The sequence below is a fragment of the Kogia breviceps genome, chromosome 2 (assembly GCF_026419965.1).
Source record: "Kogia breviceps isolate mKogBre1 chromosome 2, mKogBre1 haplotype 1, whole genome shotgun sequence".
NCBI lineage: Eukaryota > Metazoa > Chordata > Mammalia > Artiodactyla > Physeteridae > Kogia > Kogia breviceps.
In genome coordinates, this window is record NC_081311.1 from 174,337,625 (window position 1) to 174,359,831 (window position 22,207).

Genomic DNA, 22,207 nt, shown 5'->3' on the forward strand with positions numbered 1-22,207 from the left:
TTTATCTTTTTCTGATCTGGCCTTTCAAAGATAGAACTCTGATTTTCTCTGTATCTTGGACATTTAGAGATAAGCAGATAAGACCCAGTTTTAGAAGGTACTCTAAACTCTATAGAATATACAAAAGAAGTCTCTTCCAGTTCTAAAATTCTATCAAAGTGTTGTTTGACTAAGGCAGGGTAAGATAATTGGGTAGTTTAGATTGGACAAATGACTTAAAAAGTGAATAATTTTGTTTTTCTTTTTACTTACAAAAGCAAAAACACCTTACAAGATACCTTATTACCTTCTCCCTGCTCATTCAAAGGAGATGAGATGCCAGCAGGAAACTTAGGGCTTGCAATTGAAAGGACCAAGAAAAGATACACTCCATCATTCCTAGGAAATCTGCATGGCTCTCAGGGAACTTCACTTCCTCTACTCTTATCAGAGTGTGAGTTGTGGAGACAGTATAGTATTCAATCAATATAATTCACTGGATCCCTCTGGTGGAACAATGCATTTCCTGTTTCCAGGCCTGGCTGCAGGAAATCCTACTTTCTAGTCTGTATGCTTTACCATTCATCATACAGACTACTGTGTTTCATACTCTACCATTCAGAACTACATTTTAACCAACATTTAGTCCTGCATTTCCTAGAGTGTTAAAATTTATTTTAAAAAATCTGGACAGAGGGTAGTTTCTCAGCCATGTTAACAAACACGGTGTGAGCTGGGACATTGAAGAATTAATGAAAAATAAGGATTAATAGCATTTTCTTTAAAATATCTGAAACCTCAGTTGCCTCTTATCAAAGGGCAAATTTGAAACTTTGACATTGAAAATGATCAAAGTCAAGTTTTTCCTGTTTTTAGAAGTAGCTGGTTTGACCTACTTCCAGATACAAGTATTTTGTAGAGCTGAAATTGCGTAATTGAATTCCAGTGTGTTAGGAGACACCACGATGAAATGTCATTGAAACAGAGAGATTATGAAGATATTACCAGATGTCAAAGCTGAAAAGAAAATTTATGAAATCCAAAATTTAGTGAATCAATGTTCAATTTATATTCTCACAATATGTGCCACTTTCCTTACAGTGGGAAGCCTTTTTAGCGAAGTGTGATAGATGTTTTGCACGACTCAGTAACACTTTTATCTTTCTTGTCTGGCTGAACAATGTGGAAAATAGATGAGTACAAATAATGTGGGCAATGTTCAATAATGTGTAAACAAGTAAGGTGTATGCAAGTATAAAATGTCCCTGTGTTTGATTTCCATTCTTATTCAGTCTTCAAGCCCATTGACTTTGCCGATTTCATTTTGGCTGGACCAGAATTACACTTTGGTCTAGGGGTCTGGTTGATTTAACTGTGATACCTTCTTCCAATGGAATGCTGGGCTAAGCTCTCTTGGTACTGATATGAAAAGAAATTTAAAATATACTATTAAAAGGAAAGGGCAAGTTACAGAACAGAGTGTACATTGCATTTTTGTAAGATGGGGAAAATAAGATTATAATATTTGTATGTGTTTGTATATGCATAAAGAAATACTGAAAGCATATACAGTAAAGTAATAAAAGATGTTACCTGTAAGGAGAAAGGCAAGGTCAGAGGTATACAGGAACATGGGGAGGACTGAGATGTCTCAATGTCTATCTTTTTATATAGTTTGTTTTTTGAAATGAGAATGTATTGCCTATATACAAAATTATATTTTAAAAAATATGTTGTTATTACATGTGTACTGAAAATGTTTTACCTTCAAGGAATAGTTGAAATAGCTTTTTATTATCCATAATTTGTTCATTAATTTAAAAGTAACTTTCTTAATAAGTTTATTATCCAGAATTTAAAAGTTATCATTATATCATTAAAATTTCTTTATAAAATTTCATTTACTGTTGCCACAATCAATGCTAGGTTTTGTCTAAGGAGAAAGAAACTGAAGGCTTTTATTTATGTATCTTTAATTTTAAAAAACCGTTTAAAGTGCTACATTGAAGTTTCAAGTGGAACTAGTTTTTCTCAACTCCATTCCATTTATTCTAGTGTAAGACCTTTACCACAAACCAGAATGGGTGAGGTTGAGTCTAACTTACTTTGAATTCAGTTCAATTCAACAAATGTTTATTGACTACGTACATGCTATGTACTGTTCTAGGCACTTGTAACAGAAAACAAAAACAACAATGATCCCTGCCTATGTAAACTTAAATTCTAGTTGGAGTGAGCAGGAAGCAGAAAATAAATATAACAAATAAGTAAATCAAATAGTGTTTTTATTAAGTACTGTTAAAAACTTTTTAAAATAGAAGATAAAATCATGATCTCACGAAAATATAAAATGAGCACCTATCAAGATTTTTTAACTCACTAATTAATGAGGAAACCAGTAAGATGTTGTAACTGGTTCAAAGGAGGAATAGAAGAATTACATTTTTATATCTAGTAATATGTACACTGAAATAATTTTACAAATAAATGTAAAAACTGGTCAATATTCACAGATCACTGAGCAATTACATTCCACCAAACATGGCTAATTTTCCTTTCTATGGACAAAAATCATTTGCATTCAGTTTTCTTCTACACTCCTATCAACAAGAATAATTTACATGATTGCCAGTTTTCTGTTGCATTTCTGTGGATAAGAATGTACTAAGGTCAATGTTCTAAAGCCAATGGAGTAAATTCTGAAAGTGAGAGGACTTTCTCTGTCAACAAGGTTTAATTGTTATGGATCTTTCCAAGTGATAACAAAAATAAAGAATCAATGATGCCACATTTAGAAGACTAATTTTTTTGTGGTTCTAGAAACATAGTTTTGACTCTTTTATGAAAATAATAAACCACTATTTATAATACTTTACTTATCCCCAAGGAGTAGCTAATAGTATGGAAACCAGGACTGTTACACTTTTTTTTTACTGTTTTGGGTGTTTTAGGAGATTTTTTTTTTTTTTTTTTTTTTTTTTTTTGCGGTATGCGGGCCTCTCACTGCTGCGGCCTCTCCCGTTGCGGAGCACAGGCTCCGGACGCGCAGGCCCAGCGGCCATGGCTCACGGGCCCAGTTGCTCCGCGGCATGTGGGATCCTCCCGGACCAGGGCACGAACCCGTGACCCCTGCATCGGCAGGCGGACTCTCAACCACTGCGCCACCAGGGAAGCCCGATTTTTTTTTTTTTTTCCTGTCTACTTGTTTCTTATTCAAAAATCTGGGTCTGGAATTTTTTTGTAAACCAAAATGTTACATCTCACTGCTTACTTGCTTTGCTGATTCTTTAATGGAAGTTCTTTTTCATGTCTCAGATGCTGGGAACTTAGTGCTGGTGACATCAAGTGGATTTATCAAGCCCCAATCTTAGCAGCTATCGGGGTAAGTTTAAAGAAAGAAGAAAAAGATGCATAATTAAATTACTGCTAAAACCAGAGAAAGTTTGTCTGTCACTTTGTTTCCTAAACCTCACATTACATCAATAGATGTTGGGAAAGTCTGGATTGGGGATCAGACCCTTATTCATGGCTGACACTGTGATCCATGAGGAAAGCGCATACCCTCCCTTTAATCTGCTAATACGTAGGGAAAATTCCGGGACTTCAAAATATCTATGAACATTTATAGGTTCAAGCAGTTGGGGAGGTCCTTAAACTCTTCCCCCTTTTCAGCCATTATTTTGTAAAGTTGTGACCACCTGATCACCTGGTAATAGGTAGGAGGAGGGGGCAAAGATGGAATAGCAAGAGAACAGAGGAATTATCGAGAGAGAAAAATGATAGTGTGATTTATTATAAAACATTGCCTAAAACTTTTATTTCACATACTTTCCTCAAGGAGTTAAGAGGATTCCATACTATTTTGGACTGTAGTCCAAAAAAGACTAGAGTCGGCAGTCATTGCATGGGACTTGTCTGCCTGTATATTACGTCTGTGTTACAAAAGAAAACAACATCACACACTTTGTGTCTAACAAAACTCACCAAAATGCTCAATATTCTGTAATAACCTAAATGGGAAAAGAATTTTAAAAAGAATAGATACTTGTATATGTATAACTGAATCACTTTGCTCTGCACCGGAAACTAACACAACATTGTTAATCAACTATGCTCCAATATAAAATAACAATTTTTTAAAAAGAACAGAAATGTTTACTCTTGACCTTCCCTGAAGAGTTTATGGTATTAGCTTCTCTGTGGTTTGATGAAGAAATTATACCACCTTGTGTTTTCCTGGTTTTCATGTATTAACTCAAGATTATAAACATCTTTTAAAAAGGACTGATGTCCCAATATTAAATGTTAAATAATTTGAAAGTAATATAGCAGCCTGATTTTTTATATTTTTTAAATTGAAGTATAGTTGATTTACAATGTTGTGTTAGTTTCAGGTGTACAGCAAAGTGATTCAGTAATACATATCTATCTATATCTATCCATCTATTCTTTTTCAGATTCTTTTCCATTACAGTTTATTACAAGATATTGAATATAGTTCCCTGTGCTATACAGTAGGTCCTTGTTGTTTATCTATTATATATATAGTAGTGTGTATATGTTAATCCCAAACTCCTAATTTATCCCCTTCCAACCTTTCCCTTTTGGTAACCATAAGTTTGTTTTCTATGCCTGTGAGTCTATTTGTTTTGTAAATATTTTCATTTGTATCATTTTTATAGATTCCACATATAAGTGATATCCTATGATATTTGTCTTTCTCTGTCTGACTTCACTTAGTATGACAATCTCTAGGTCCATCCATGTTGCTGCAAATGGCATTATTTCATTCTTTTTTATGGCTGAGTAGTATTCCATTGTGTGTGTGTGTGTGTGTGTGTGTGTGTGTATGTGTGTGTGTGTGTATGTATATACATATATATATATGTATATATACACATACCACATCTTCTTTATCCATTCATCTATTGATGGACATTTAGGTTGCTTACTTGTCTTGGCTGTTGTAAATAGTAGCTGCCTGATTTTTAACCAGTTTTTTCAGTCATTCTTTGTTCTCCAGTTTCTTACTTTTCTCATTTTGTTTTCTTTTGGACAAGGTGTGTCAGTATGTTGGCATGATGGATCCAGAAGGACAGCTATTAATGTGGTTGAGGTTTTGTAAGATCTATCCAGATAGTCAGATAAAAGCTTATTTATCTCATTGGAAAAATGCAGATAGCAAGGTAGAAGAGATCGAAAAGGAATATTCATTTCAGAAGTTCATTGATGTAAATATTTAGAGGGGAAAATAAAGTACAGAAGTTTTAGAGAAGCCAGTTTGTACCCTTGCTACAGCAGCCTGTTATCAAATTAGACCCGATTCTAAGTCTTAGGGGAAGCTCAAAAATGGATTGTGGAAATGAACATATCTACAAAACAAAAACAGACTCACAAATATAGAGAACAGACTTGTGGTTGCCAAGGGGGAGGGGGTGGGAGGGAAGGACTGAGAGTTTGGGATTAACAGATGCAAACTATTGTATATAGGATGGGTAAACAACCAGGTGCTACTGTATAGCACAGGGAACTATATTCAACATCTTATGATAAACCATAATGGATAAGAATATGAAAAAGAAGATATATGTATAACTGTCACATTGCTATACGGCAGAAATTAACAACATTGTAAATCAACTGTACTTCAATAAAATTTAAAAAAATGGGTTGTGGATAAATGAATGAATGAATGGCTTCAGTTTAGAAACTCATATTAATTTTAATGAAGTGCTGCTGTATTAATGTAGTGATAAACCATCCCATTAAACCTAGTGATAAACTGTATCCCTGAGAGATTATCAATAAACTTAAAGAAGATAATTAACTTTATAAATTAACTGGGGTTTACTACTCTGATTTCCCTTTTATGCACTGATATGCTAACCTTATTGCATTTCCAAGCCTTTAACTTTCCTTTCTCTCTCTTCCTCCTTTATTATGTTTGCTCCTCCACCTCTTACTACCATCTTTTTAAAGGGATAACCCATGTCTTAATACTTTTTGTGTCTTCAGTGCCTTGTACTTGAATTGATAAATAAGAGGTAATTAAATATTATAAAAATGAGGCAAATTGAAGAACATTAAGTTTGTGTTTTCATTTGATGAAAAGGAAGGGCTTATTAAAATCCAAGGGATCCTTGTAAAATTATTAGTAATTGAAGCAAAGAACAGTGGAGAAAAAAGTAAATCATAGGACATTTTCCATTGAAATAGTTGATTTTTATCTAAAGCTTTGTTGTTTATTTACAGATCTTAGTTACTCACATCACCAGTGTGGATGAGAAGTTTATTTGCTGAGGTTTCTAAATTGCAATGTGAAACAGTACAGTTAGGTGATTATAATCTGATAGATTCACCATTGATGAAAGAGAACCAGAAATGATGGTACACTCAATAAATTTTGAAGGAAGCTTAGGTGGGATGCCATTTTCGTCTTCTAGAACTAATATTATGAGCAATGCAAAGCAAGAATTCTTAAATATTTTTCCAATATTACAACATCCATTTAATCTCAAAAATCAGAGAAGAGATTCAAGAGCACCTTTCTGTTCACTTAAAGTTACCTTTTTGTTTCTTTATTCCAATTCAGGGTTATCTCGATTCCTTTTAAGGTTTCCTCACTAGCCTGTATGGGAAGAGATGCACCTGGAACCCTGGTCTCAGCACCTGGAGTGTAGTGCTCCTTCTTCCGAGCTCTTCTGTGTCCTGAAGCCAGGAAGAATGATGCTAATAATAACAGCATACACAGCAAAGTGCTTCCCACCATTGAGCACTGTTTTAAACACTTTATTTACATTGATTGATCTAATCCTCCCAATAACTCTAAATGAGGAAACTGCCCAAGGTCACTCAGCTAGTAAGTGGTGGAGCTCAGATTCTAACTTCAGGATCAATGTCCCTACCTAGTGAGCTCACAGTAAATAATGTGAGCTCTTATAATAAAGAGCTTATATCCCACACTTATAATAAAAGCCAACATCCCTGATAGTCCAGAGGAGACCCTGTCACTCATGTCTGCACCCCTTTATGCTCTCTGCCTTAGCCTCGTTGTTTCCCTTTCGGTTCCTTGAACTTGTCCATGTCTGCCCCTCTCAGGACTATTCTTCATTTTGCCCTGTAACCCTGGAAGGCTGGGATATGCTTCCTTCTACTCCTCAGTTTAAATGTCACTTCTTTATTGTGGCTTCCTTGTTGCCCCCAATCAAAATTAGGTCACCTATTATAACCCACAGAGCACGGTGAGGTTTTTCTTTCTCAAGATCTTCATCAAGTATAATGCTTCTGATGGTTTGTTGAATGTCCATCTTGCCCACTAAACTGAAAGGTTTTTGTGAACAAGAACCATATTTTTCTCAACTTCTGTATTCTAATGCCTTGTAATTTTCCTGGCACAGAGTGGACACTCAATAAACACTTGCTGAAAAAATAAAGCATGCATACAAAGTAAATATTCTAGGAAACGGTAAGAGGGAAGAAGTGAAATAAAAGCAGAAAGCCAGTATAATTACAGAAATTTTGAGTCCATTTTATGCAACCTTTTTATTTTCTAGAGAAGGAAACTAAAGCCCACACAGATAAAGGTCACACAGCCAGTGTGACAAAACAAAGACTATAACCTGCATTTTTGGACCACGTTCTTTTCACTTACATTCCAAAGGATGTCAAAATTTTTTCTCGAAGTTATGGGAAAATAATCTTTTCAATTTTATGGCTACATTTATGATTTTTATATGTTAACTTTAGAATAAAAGGTTTGTTTTTTAGTCTTGCATTTCGTAGTATGGATGAGCGCTCATAGGTTCTAACTTGAAGAAGTCATATCAAGAGAATTGAATTTTAGAGATAATCACAGACTTTAGTACAAATTTGGAAGGAACAACTTGATTTTGGAGTCATAGAATCTAAAATTGTAGCACTATGGTTTTCTGTGTTCATATGTGGTAAAATTATATTTAAGAGAATTAGGGTCATTCGAAACAATTTTTGTTCTGAAAATAAATATCTCTAAATATAATTAATTATTCACCCTCAACATCTTGATGTTGACTTGAAGGTGATTTTAAGTTTTTCTATATAGCATTAAAATACGAAAGGAATGGGCTTCCCTCGTGGTGCAGCGGTTAAGAATCTGCCTGCCAATTTAGGGGACACGGGTTCAATCCCTGGTCCGGGAAGATCCCACATGCCACGGAGCAACTAAGCCCGTGTGCCACAACTACTGAGCCCGCGTGCCACAACTACTGAAGCCCGCACGCCTAGAGCCCGTGCTCCGCAACAGGAGAAGCCACCGCAATGAGAAGCCTGCACACAGCAACGGAAGAGTAGCCCCTGCTCACCACAACTAGAGAAAGCCTGCGGCAGCAGTGAAGATGCAACACAGCCAAAAACAAATAAATAAATAAATTTATTAAAAAATATGAAAGGAATATTTCCTAACTGACAATGGGACATGACGCATTGTTTTGGTCCTGGGCCTCGCAGAACAGCATTAGGAGGAACAGTGTGCTTGGCCCACAGATCAGGAGAAGCCACAGGCAGGGCAGGATGGATTAGAAGTGGTGAAGGTGAAGTTGGCAGAGGTGATAAACCCCGATCAAGCAGGGGTTGATCTACCCCCTGACACACGAGAACCTACGTTTTCACTGGTGTCAACCAGAAGAGACTATAATAGCTGAAGAGAAATAAAACCACAGACATAAATATACAGATTGTAAAATTGAGCAGATTTGCTCATGAACATTTACAAGATGGTCTTGAAGAGGCCAGGAATATGGGGTGGAGAGAGCTTTGGTCTTAGCAGAAATCCGAGATCTTGGATTTACAGTTTAGGGCAAAGAAAAACAGAAACTTGGTGGTATTTGTCTTTACTTGTTTCCTTCATCCTGTATTAGTCTGCTTCATTCCCCCATCCTTTCATTCATCATCCTCTGATTTGTGATCAAATGGTCTTTCTAGTCTCTGCTCAATTTCATTTTTACCAAAATGTCTTTTCTTTTATCCCTTGACAGAGTTAAATCTCTTTCTATTTATCATTTGATGAATAAATATTTTGGGGTACATTTTTTTGCTTCATGTTTTATCTCAAAACCTTTTCTTCATTAACCCTCAAACAACTTTGAGATTGGTATTTTCATTATTCTTAGTTTGAGTCCAAGAGCAGTTATGTAACTAGCTTAGGTATATACATTTAGAAAGTGCTGAAGTTGGAGTCAGGTTCAGGCAGTGTGGTTCCAGAGCCCACAGTTTTCCCTGCTTGTGGTAATTGAATTTAAGCCCTGCCAGTGTTTGCCAGGGTGAGAGCACATACCCTGGTGCATGAGAGGATTGATTTAGGTAGTGTATGCAAGGTTATTAAGTAAAATCAGTTAACATTGAGAATATTGGTCCCTCTCCAACCCTTCTGAACACATCTCGGAGGTCTCATTTTGATACTCATCTTTAACACTTTTCTAATGTGTGTGGTGTCTTCCTTTGGGAGATGGAGGTGAGGGACAGGCAACCCAGTGTAGGTAAAATTTCATATAACTTGTTTTCATTGTATTTATTTTTACAGTTGCCTCTTGCTTGTAGCAGCTTCTATTGGTTTTCCATTGATGGTAATGATATGAAATTTAAATTTTAATAACTTAATAAAAGTGGATTGCTTGAAGAAGGGTATTAAGTAAATAATAGTAGATGAATAATATTGATACGGCCAAAATCATGGTGGTGACACCCTAAGCCACTTGGAAAACGCTGAACTAGATCAGTTCCTTTGACAATGAAATTTGGAGTTACTGCAAAAGGCCTGACCAGTGTAACCAGTGAGCGTCCACGTGGTTGTGGGAGGTCAGTTATGTTTCATGTGTTCAGGAACGTTAAGGGTATAAATGGACAGGTCATGTTTTCTGTGGCTGGAAGGATGGGTGCATCTGTGGAAAATGCAAGAGATCAGGTTGGAAGTGGATAGGGGTTGAATCATGATTGGACTCGTATCCTGTGCTATAAGGACATTGGAATTTTCCTTAAAATTATAAGACATTGAAAGATTTTAAGCAGGATAGTGATCTGATTAGATTTGGGTTTTGGCCTTATGAGGATGGTGCCCCAGGCACAGGATGCTCCTAACCCTGGAGATGCTGCAGAGAAAATCTGTTCACCGCAAGCTCCCAAGATGAAGAAGGATAGGCTGAGTCAAGCAAACTCGGTATCCTTCCCACATTCACTATCAAACACTGCAACCCATCCCCTCCAGGGATGGAGACAGTAAGGGGGACTGAGGAGCACAGACATGCACATCAGTTGAGCTGCCTTCCCTGGAAGGAAAAATCAGGAATGGGGATTAAATGAACTAGTCTGGAGGTATGGACATCTGTCTAAGAGAGCTATTGGCTATTCAATTTTTAAAAAAATTCATTTATTTATTTCTGGCTGCATTGGGTCTTCATTGCTTCACACAGACTTTCTCTAGTTGCAGTGAGCAGGGGCTGCCCTTTGTTGCGGTGTGCAGGCTTCTCATTGCGGTGGCTTCTCGTTGTGGAGCACGGGTTATAGTGCGCGGGCTTCAGGAGTTGTGGCACGCGGGCTCAGTAGTTGTGGCACACGGGCTTAGTTGCTCCACGCCATGTGGGATCTTCCCAGACCAGGGCTCGAACCCATGTCCCCTGCATTGGCAGGAGGATTCTTAACCACTGCGCCACCAGGGAAGTCCTGGCTGTTCACTTTTAAGTACATAATTCTATCTGACTGACTCTGACATCAATTATGATATTTTAAAGGTCCTCAGATTTCTCTATGAGAGGTCAGTTTCTTGATGCAGGCTTCCAAAGAAAGATACAGGAATGAAAGAGTTGCATTAAAATTGGAACAACCAGGACTTCCCTGTAGTCCAGTGGTTAAGACTTTGCTCTCTCAGTGCAGAGGGCCCAGGTTCGATCCCTGATGAGGCACTAGATCCCGTATGCCACAACTGAAAGATCCTGCATGCTGCAACTGAAGACCCCGCACACCACAATGAAGATCCCATGTGCCACAACTAAGACCCGGCACAGCCAAATAAATAAATAAATATTGAAAATTGGAACAACCATAAACAGTGTTAAACTAAGGTGAGGAACAAAGGGCCATCAGTTCTTCAGCAGTTGGTGACCATGAGCAGGGTGACAGCAATCTATGTTTTTTTCTTCTTTTGATAGGAGTCAAGCCCATATCTTCTATTCATATAAATCCGTTCCTTTGGAGAGACCACAAACTCCCAAAATATTTCTCTGTACAATGTGTTGCTTCATCTTAGCTGAACTAAAATGTAAATGTACAGTAAGAACTATTTTTTAAAGGTACCAAGAAAAGGTAAATATCATCAATAAAAATGTAAATGTATTACTAATTTCAGTACTAATTTTAATGTATTACTATTTAATAATATATCTTTTATACTTGGAGGGTCAAAATTTCTTCCAGAGTTACTTTTCTTATAGTACATACATCTAAGCAGTGGGAGTGGTAAAATAGAAAATCCAAGATTCAGTCTTAAACCAGCCCAAAGCTTTTATTAAAGACACTGAAATTGGAAATCAGGGCCAGTCACTCGCAGAGACATTAGAATTTACGTACTTGTTTTTCTATAGGCAGTAGTTCATTTTCTGGTAACTCCTCAAAAGTAAGCCATAGAATCAAAAAATGTCCATGTTGGGAAGCATTCTGGGGGGGCTCTTGCCTGATGTTAATCTGGCAACACTATTGCAGAGATTTTTGAGCTTGAAATAACCCTACAGAGAACTGATAACTGAGAGTTTATAGTTTGCTTTATATATGTTGATGGATTTTAGGAAAATACAGGGCAATAGTCCGTCCCTCCTTCCCTCTCCCCTCCCCTCCCCTCCCCTCCCTTCCTCCCTCCCTTCCTTCCTTCCTCTTTCTTTCTTTTCCTTCCTTCCTTCCTCCCTTTCCTTCCTTCTTTCTTTCTTTCTTTCTCTTTCTTTTCTTTCTTCCTTCCTTCCTTCCTTCCTTCCTTCCTTCTTTCCTTCCTTCCTTCCTTCCTTCCTTCCTTCCTTCCTTCCTTCCTTCCTTCCTTCCTTCCTTCCTTCCTTCCTTCCTTCCTTCCTTTCTTTCTTCCTTGTTATTGGTATATTTGCTTGTTTTTAGATGTCTACCATGGCTTACAGCACCACTGTGTACCCAAGCTAAGGACTAATGGCTGCGGTCAACAAGTAGTTTGTAGTGTTTGTCATGGGCTTGCTCATTCTATGAATAACGATCTAATTTGAATGACTAAGTAGTGGCCCTTGAGGAGACTGCATGCTACTCAGAGTGCATTAAATGGAGAGCTCCAGACTTTCAATTTTTTTCTTATATATGTTTTGTTCCATGTACCTGTCAAAGGATATCTCAGGGAATTCTGGAAGATGGAATAAGATGGTACTTCTAATAAATTTCTTTAAGAAAAATTCTAAAGCGATATGTTTAAAAAATCATATCCAGTGCACTTTATAAAATATGAAAAGAAGGGGACAAACAGAACATAAGCTTCTCAGCTGCTGTTGAGTCAGTGATTCATTTCCGCCCAGTTGTTATTAAAGGAGGCTCGATTATGAAGCACAAGAAGGGAGCATGAGAGGGATGACTGGTAAGGGAGAAGTTTTAAGTAAAATGGATAAAATTTAATCTCTGATCTTTGATGGAATTGCAAATACAAATTTTTTTTTTTACCCAGAGGAAAATCTCTGCTCCATAGTCTCTTTCCTCTTCTAAATCAGTCAGCTATAGAACCTTGAGTGAAATTAAAGTTATAAGTTGAATTTATAAGTTAATTATAACTTATAAATATATAAGTTATAAGTTATAAATTGAATTCCAATGGATAAGAAGTGAACTACATATTTTGGCTTCATATCTATTATACAGATAATCAAATTATAGTAGCTGATATAGATTAAGGAGTTTATTATCTATCATTTAAATGTTCAAAATTTAGAATTGATACACATATAAACAAAGCAAAAATGTTTCTCATGTTCATGATATTGAAAAAGAAATCAATATATGGGGTGAGATGTGATGTATTCAGAGAATACATCAGCTAATACATAGCATCCCTCATTGCTGCTCAGATTCTAAATAAGTCAAGATATAAAACAAAGGAGGAGAGAGAGAAACAAAGCAAAACCCTTATAGCTGTTAGAGTCTGGGTTGGAAGTTGTGATCTTCGGTCTGTTAGCCAAGTGGGCCAGTTGAAGAACCCCATAATTAGGCAGGATCTGCCCACCCAAGCACAGATTGCTGAGGGGCAGGCTCCTAAGCCTGGAGATGCTGCAGAGAAAGTCTGCTCACTGCAAGCTCCCAAAGAAAAGACGGATGGGCTGAGTTAAGCAAACTCAGTATTCGTCCCATATTCACTCATCAAATACTTCAATCCATCTTCTCCAGGGTTGGAGACAGTAAGAGGGAGTAGGGAGAACAGAAGTGCACATCAGTTGACCTACCTTCCCTGGGAGGAAATATCAGGAAAGGGGAGATAGCAAATCTTCCCCATCGTGTATCCAAAGGCATTGATGAAATTTTTAAGTGTAAATAGATAGTTTTAAAGATATTTTATAACAGTGGAATTTCTTGTACATAAATTTTGACTTCTTTCTCTACTTATGTCTTTTGTGATAGACACATAGAAGTGAAAATTCTACATTGATGGGGGATATGCTGATTTACCTCAATAAGTAGGATTTAGAGAGTGCACGTTTCATTCACTCATTTATTCATTCACTCATTTAACAAATCTTGATTAAACACCAAGAACGTGGCAGGTGCTGTGTGAGGCAATGGGGATGAGATGGGGGGAACAGACATCAATTTCTCCTTAAACTTAAGCATATTGGACAATATAGAATAAATGGACAAATTTTTAGAATTATACAACCTTCCAAGGCTGAATCATGAATAAAAAGCCCAGTTAGTACTAATAAACAAATTCAGTACAGTTGCAGGATACAAATCAACATACAAAAATCTGTTGCATTTCTATACACTAACAATGGACTAGCAGAAAGAGATATTAAGAAAACAATCCCATTTGCAAGAAAAAGAATAAAATACCTAGGAATAAATTTAACCAAGGAGGTGAAAAACATGTACACTAAAAACTATAAGACAGCCTGAAAGAAACTGAAGGCTATGCAAAGAAATGGAAAGATGTTCAATGCTCATGGATTGGAAAAATTAACATTGTTAAAATGTCTACATTACCTGAAGCAATATACATATTCAGTGCAATCCCCATCAAAATCCCAAGGACATTGTTCAAAGAACTAGAATATAAAAATCCAAATATTTGTATAGAGCCACAAAAAACCCCTGAATAGCCAAAGAAATCCCAAGAGGAAAGAACAAAGCTGGTGATGTCACACTCCCTGATTTCAAACTGTATTACAAAGCTATAGTAATCAAAACAGCATGGTATTGGCAGAAAAAGAGTCACACAGATAAATGGAACAGAATTGAGAGACCAGCAATAAAACCACACATAAATGGACAATTAATTTAAAACAAAGGGGCAAAGAATATACAATGGAGAAAGGATGGTCTCTTCAATAAATGGTGTTGGGAAAACTGAACAGCCACATGCAAAAGAATGAAAGTGGACCACTATCTCATACAACACACAAAAATCAACTCGAAATGGATTAGACTTAAATGTAAGACCTGAAACTACAAAATCCTAGAAGAAAACATTTGCAATATACTCTTTGGCATTGATCTTAGCAATATCTTTCTGAATATGTGTCCTCAGGCAAGGGAAACAAAAGCAAAAATAAACAAATGGGACTACAGCAAACTAAAAAGCTTCTGTATAGCAAAGGAAACTATCAACAATAAAAAAGACAACCTACCAAATGGGAGAAGATACTTGCAAATCATATACCCAATAATGGGATTAATATCCAAAATATATAAAGAACTTGCACAACTCAACAACAAAAGATGGGTAGAGGAGCTGAATAGACATACAGATGGCAAATGAGCACACAAAAAGATGTTCAATATCACTAATTATTTGGTAAATGCAAATTAAAACCACAATGAGATATCATTCCATGCCCATTGGAATGGCTATTACCAAGAAAAATGAGAAATAACGAGTGTTGGAGAGGATGTGGAGAAAAGAGAACTCTATGTATTGTTGGTGGGAATGTGAATTGGTGTAGCTACTATGGAAAACAGTATAGAGATTCCTCAGAAAATTAAGAACAGAACTACCATATGACCTAGCTATTCCACTTTTAGGTATTTATATGAAGAATGCAAAGACACTAATTCGAAGTATATGCACCCCTATATTCATCACAGCACTTTTCACAATAGCCAAGATATGGAGATAACCTAAGTGCCCATTGAATGGGTATAGAAGATATGATATCCGTATCTATATATCTATACCTTTATCTGTATCTGTCTGTCTATCTATCTATCTATCTATCTATCTATCTATCTATCTATCTGTCTATTCAGACACAATGAAATACTACTCAGCCATAAAAAGAAGAAATCTTGCCATTTGTGACAACATTGATGGACCTTGAGGGTATTACACTAACTGAAATAAGTCAGAAAGACAAATATTGTATGATTTCACTTACATGTGGAATATTAAACAAAAACAATATCCCCCCAAAATAAAATAAATGAACAAACCAAATAAAAACAAACACCTAGATACAGAGAACACAGTAGTGTTTACCAGAAGGGAAAGGTGTGGGGAGGACAAAACGGGTAAAGGGGAAGGATAGAAACTACCTTTTGGTAGTGAGCATGCTGTAGTATATACAGAAGTCTAAATGTTGTACACATGAAACGTATAATGTTATAAACCAATGTTACTTCAATAAATAAAAAGTTAAATTTAATTAAAAAATAAAGGTAGTGGTTAAGAATTCACAATACAGACTCACATAGGCCTGGTTCAAATTCCAGCTGATAGCTGGGTAGTCTAGGTCAAATCAGTTAATCTCTTTGAGCTAGAGTTTCTTCATTCATAATAAATGGGCATAATAAAAATTCCTGTCTCATATTTATGTGAGCATTTAAACTAGACAGTGTTCAATAACTTGTAGCTCTTATTAGCCTGAAAACATCCTTCTTCCACAGTTTCACAGCACAGCTCTGTCCTTCCTCTAGGGTATGGGGCTCAAGACCCAGCCCCCAGTTCTTTTTTTTTTTTTTTAGTCTTTATTGGAGTATAATTGCTTTATATTGTTGTGTTAGTTTCTGCTGTATTACAAACTGAATTAGCTATATATATACATATATCCCCATATCCCCTCCCTCTTGCGTCTCCCTCCCACCCTCCCTATCTACCCCTCTAGGTGGTTACAAAGCACCGAGCTGATCTCCCTGTGCTATGTGGCTGCTTCCCACTAGCTATTTGTTTTACATCCGGTAGTGTATATATGTCAGTGCCACTCTCTCACTTCGTCCCAGCTTACCCTTTCCCCTCCCCATGTCCTCAAGTCCATTCTCTACCTCTGTGTCTTTATTCGTGTCCTACTTGTATGTTCGTCAGAACCACTTTCTTTTTTTTCTTAGATTCCACATATATGTGTTAGCATACAGTATTTGTTTTTCTCTTTCTGACTTACTTCACTCTGTATGACAGTCTCTAGGTCCATCCACCTCACTACAAATAATTCAATTTCATTTCTTTTTATGGCTGAGTAATATTCCATTGTATGTATGTGCCACATCTTCTTTATCCATTCATCTGTCAGTGGTTGCTTCCATGTCCTGGCTATTATAAATAGTGCTGCAATGAACATTGTGGTACATGACTCTTTCTGAATTATGTTTTTCTCGAGGTATATGCCCAATAGTGGGATTACTGGGTCATATGGTAGTTCTATTTTTAGTTTTTTAAGGAACCTCCATACTGTTCTCCATAGTGGCTGTATCAATTTACATTCCCACCAACAGTGCAAGAGAGTTCTCTTTTCTCCACACCCTCTCCAGCATTTATTGTTTGTAGATTTTTTTGATTATGGCCATTCTGACCAGTGTGAGGTGATAAGTCATTGTAGTTTTGATTTGCATTTCTCTAATGATTAGTGCTGTTGAGCATTATTTCATGTGTTTGTTGGCAATCTGTACATCTTCTTTGGAGAAATGTCTATTTAGGTCTTCTGCCCATTTTTGGATTGGGTTGTTTGTTTTTTTGATATTGAGCTGCATGAGCTACTTGTATATTTTGGAGATTAATCCTTTGTCAGTTGCTTCATTTGCAAATATTTGATTCTGAGGGTAGTCTTTTCATCTTGTTTATAGTTTCCTTTGCTTTGCAAAAGCTTTTATTTTCATTAAGTCCCATTTGTTTATTTTGGTTTTTATTTCCATTTCTCTAGGAGGTGGGTGAAAAAGGATCTTGCTGTGATTTATGTCATAGAGTATTCTGCCTATGTTTCCTCTAAGAGTTTTTTAGTGTCTGGCCTTACATTTAGGTCTTTAATCCATTTTGGGTTTTTTTTTTTTTTTTTCTTCTTCAATACGCGGGCCTCTCACTGTTGTGGCCTCTCCCGTTGCGGAGCACAGGCTCCGGACGCACGGGCTCAGTGGCCGTGGGCCTAGCCGCTCCGCGGCATGTGGGATCTTCCCGGACCAGGGCACGAACCCATGTCCCGTGCATTGGCAGGCGGACTCTCAACCACTGCACCACCAGAGAAGCCCCATTTTGGGTTTATTTTTGTGTATGGTGTTAGGGAGTGTTCTAATTTCATTCTTTTACATGTAGCTGTCCAGTTTTCCCAGCACCACTTGTTGAAAAGCCAGCCTCCAATTCTTGTAGGAGGCTGTGAAATTGGTGAGAGTTGCCTATGGGTTAGTCAGTGGTAGGATGGCAAAGAAGGTGGTGGGAATTAAGGGCTGATGCATATAATCAACTAGATTGGGTAGTGGGGCACATGAATCACCCAATACCAAAATTCTCCAAATTCCAGAAGTGACTGGAGACTCTGCAGGATAATTTATCCCCAGGAATGCAGAGTTGATGGGTCCTCTCTTCTAGCTGTTGCTCTGGCATTAACAGAAACCCACTCTTGGCAATCCACAATTCCATTATTCCTAAGTACTAGCGCTTCCTGGACTGTAGACATATCCCTGAATTAAGGGACCCAAGGGGTTCAGGCTTCTACCTCCTTATGACCCCTGACCTGGAGATCTTTTCTTCCTCTTCATTTTGGACCTCTTCACTGATCCTTGAGGCCCTTGGACATAAAATGTCTTATCCCACCAGTACTTTCCCTTCCCTCCCCCTTTTTAAAGCCATAACGTGATTATCTTGTGGTGCCCACACCTCAATTTAATTGCCTACACTGGGACTTTTTCTTATACAGCATCTTACCTGGCTTTTTTTTTTTTAACCTTGTATACTTCACCCAGTGCTTTTCATACATCATAAGAGAGACATCATCCCCAAAACAACCCTATTATTCTTCTCCGTAAAATAGATACAGAAGCTGGGAATTCATTTCAAAAAGGACTGTCAATTACATTTATATAATAACTATTATCCTTTATCCAGCAAGTCTGCCACAGAACTTCATCTGAACTTTGGTTTGGAAATTCCCCATGGATTCTGGCAGATTATCCTCTGGTATTTCTAGTTTCTAGTGCTGTTGAAATTTTATCTCTTTGTGTTTTCATGAGGGCAAATCAAGAATCCCTATCTTTCCAATATCTTACCTCAGATTTCCTCATTCACGTTTACAGAATGGGTAATTTTCAGTCTTTGAATACAAAGAAGTGTAATTTATGTAAATTTTACAAACAACTTGAGGACTAACTTAATAATTCTTCGTAATATTATCTTCTCTTTCAGCTGAATTTTATTCTGTTTCTGAATACCGTTAGAGTTCTGGCTACCAAAATTTGGGAGACGAATGCGGTTGGGCATGACACAAGAAAACAATACAGGTAATTCCAGGATGGATATCCATCGGAGGAAATATTTTGGTTACTATTTAGAGTAAAGGACAGATACCAGTTGATCTGAAATGTCTCTAAGAGACTAAATTGTGAATGTGTATTTTTGTTTGGTTTAATTGTGCTTGTGCTATTTATCAGAAAAAAATATATATTTTAGGAAAATATAAAGAAAAACAAACCTTCCCAATATGCTTAAATTCTAAGTATATTTTAAAATATCTGTTCTTAGAAGCTGGGATTTTACCATTAACTATGTAACCTATGTAACTATGTAATCTCTTGTGGATGATCTTGGCAGACAATTTCACTTGCCTTCTTAAAATAATGTCATAACTGAAAAAAAAAATCAAGACAGTGTATTTGCTATATTGTTTCCAATCTTCCCATCAAATTGGTACCTCCCAAATATTGATTTTTAAGAACTTTCAAATGTACTGATTGAAGGAGGTCTGTTATTCAGTCTTTGCTGAAGAAAAGGACAAATTAAGTATTTATAATCATTATCAAACTATCTTAAGAATGTGTCCATTTCTCCCAGTGATCTTTTTGGAAGTTCTGAATCATTTTGGAGGTGGCTTCTATCCACCTGAACATATGCACCACTAGTCAGGTGCATGTGGATTCGTTTTTGTAATCCCCAAACAAGAATCTATTTCTTTCTGCCTCACATTGTCATGAAATGCTATCGCAGACACAGAAAGGAAGAAATCATAGTCAACATTTAGATCTTCTCTCACAAACGTTCTCTAAGTCCTTTGTGGAATCATTCCCGTGCACTGTGTAGGCAGCATTTACTGTCAGGCAGAAGAGTACAGATACAGATGGACTGAAGTCTAGAATAGGATGCACGGTATGAACAAACCATAAGCTGCTAGCTCCAGTTATTTTCAATATATTGCAAGTGGTAGTATTAAAATCATGCCTGTGTTTACAGTGAAGGGTCTGTGCTATACTACAATAGCTTGTCTCATGTCACATTCCATTGGTGAAGACAAAGGTCAAAGGATGATAAAAAATGGAAAATGTAAGTAGCCTTTCATTCTTCTTCATAAAATGAAAAAGTGCAGTGGTGTTTCAAAGCTAATTATTTCTCTAGTTCTGAATCAAGGCTACTTATTTCTCTCATTCTGAATAAAGTCTACTTATTTCTATAGTTCTGAATAAAAGCTACTAATGTCTAGAATTTCCGAATGATGTGAAATTATACTTTCAGTAGAAAGTTGCTCAAGAGATTTGAGAAACTCTGGAGAGAACAAAGAGTGGATTATCTTTAAACTGAGACAAAATAGACAGCTTATTTTTTTAAAAAAAAAGTAAGTAGGGAAAGAAAGAAAGAAAGAGAGAGAGAAGGAAAGAGAAAAAAAGAAAGAAAGAAAGAAAGGGAGAGAGAGGGAGAGAGGGAGGGAGTGAGAAAGGAAGAAAGAAACTGAAGGAAAGACTAGTGAGGAAAGGAAGAAGGTTACAATCGTTTGAGATTACTGGGGCATTAATGATTCTTAGAAAAAGAGGGATATTTGAGAAATAAAGAAGAAGGCTGATTTGGCTGTTTCTTGGATAAAAAATGCAAAAAACCAAAACCTAACTAGAAAATGACGTGCTTGGGTCATAGACTAGCTCTTTATTGCTGCAAAATGAATTACCACAACTTAGTGGCTTTAAAACAACACACTGGCTTTTTCATGGTTTCCATTTTTCAGAAATCTGGGCATGGCTTAGCTGGGTCCTCAGCTTCTGGGTCTCTTTACAAGGATGTAATTGGGATGTCAGTTGGTTGCACTGGGGAAAAATCCACTCTTAAGCTCACATGATTGTTGACAGGATTTATGTTCTTGCTGGGTTGGTCAGATGCCACCTCTCCTTGCCACAAGGGCCTCTCAGTAGAGCAGCTCACAACTTGCTTTACTGAATCAAACAAGGGAGAGAGTTGCTACTAAAATGTGTGTTACACTCTCATGCAACATAGTCACAGAAGCGGCATCCCACCATCTTGGCCATAACTGATTGGTTAGAAGTAAGTCCCAAGTCCTGCCCACACTCAAGCAGAGGATTAACAAGGATGTAAATACCAGAAGGTCGGGAATCATTAGGGGCCATGTTAGAGTCAATCTATTATATTGGAAACTGGTATTCCTCTAAATACACAAGAAAATGTGTATGAAGAAGCAGTTAAAGGAAATAAAGTCACATTGCTTATTTGTAAACAAACAAACACACCTACAACTGTAGATAATTTGAGATAGAATATTTGACAGAGAATATTTAGGGAAGGCAAGAGGTATTGACCACATGTAGCTCATAAGAAAATATGAAATGATAAATGAAGATCCAAGTGTAAGAAGAGACCAGAGAGTAGTTGGTTCTAAAATGAACAGAACAAGCCAAAATGCTGCCTGTGAAAGTAAAGACAGTTATTGAGGATGGAGGTGGTACCTCTTTACGTCTCAAACATAGAAGTTAAAGAAGACTTAGGACAGAAACAAAAAAGGCATTTTACAGTTTTATGAAAATAGTATCCTTTAAGCAAGAAGAGTGGAAATGAGATTAAAGAGACTTAGGGGATAGCAATCATGGGAAGTGAGAATAAACTACCTGATTTAGTATAGAAGTGACAGGAAGAAGAGGCAGAGAAAAAACAACTAGCAGAAGCAGTGGATCCAAAGAGATGGGAGAACGTCAGCCCCTGGGAGCTCTGCTAAATAAGCTTTATTTTTTCCAGCAAGCTGTCTCTATGGAAAGGCACTCTACATTGACTAATTAAAAGGCTTGCCATTCTCTTCCAGGAAACTCGCCAAATCAACGCTGGTGCTGGTGCTGGTCTTCGGCGTGCATTACATCGTGTTCGTGTGCCTGCCCCACTCCTTTGCTGGCCTTGGGTGGGAGATCCGGATGCACTGTGAGCTCTTTTTCAACTCCTTTCAGGTAGAGAGTGCTCCTAGTAATTTGATTCCTGTATTTTGCCTTTTTCCTTTCTCTGCCCCTCCTGCTGGCTTTCACGCACCTGTCTCCCAAGGGCCAGGAAAGGGGCTATTTTCTGGCACCTGCGCATTTCTATCCTGCAGCAGTCAGTCAGGTTAACCTCTGTCCACAGCAGGAGCTGTTTCTCACAGATAAGCTTGGGCTATGAGACAAGAAAGCACATTGTTGTAAAATATGTGACACCTACAGAGCAGGAATCTCTCTGTGTGTGTGTGTGTGTGTGTGTGTGTGTGTGTATGGAAAGTCAGTGAAAGCAAAAGAAGGGATAGGCAGGGGAGAAGAAAAAAGAGAAAGGGAGACAAGAGGA

The 22,207-nt window shown here is 37.2% G+C and overlaps 1 protein-coding gene across 2 annotated transcripts in view; it reads left to right on the forward strand.

Moving 5' to 3' along the window:
* PTH2R (parathyroid hormone 2 receptor) overlaps positions 1-22,207 on the forward strand; it is a 111,578-nt gene that overhangs the window by 85,582 nt on the left and 3,789 nt on the right. For both annotated transcript variants that reach the window (XM_067027547.1, XM_059051753.2), the window contains 3 exons: positions 3,295-3,361; positions 18,818-18,912; positions 21,705-21,843. In XM_067027547.1, the coding sequence (XP_066883648.1) occupies positions 3,295-3,361; positions 18,818-18,912; positions 21,705-21,843 (301 nt within the window). The remainder of the gene's footprint in view (positions 1-3,294; positions 3,362-18,817; positions 18,913-21,704; positions 21,844-22,207) is intronic.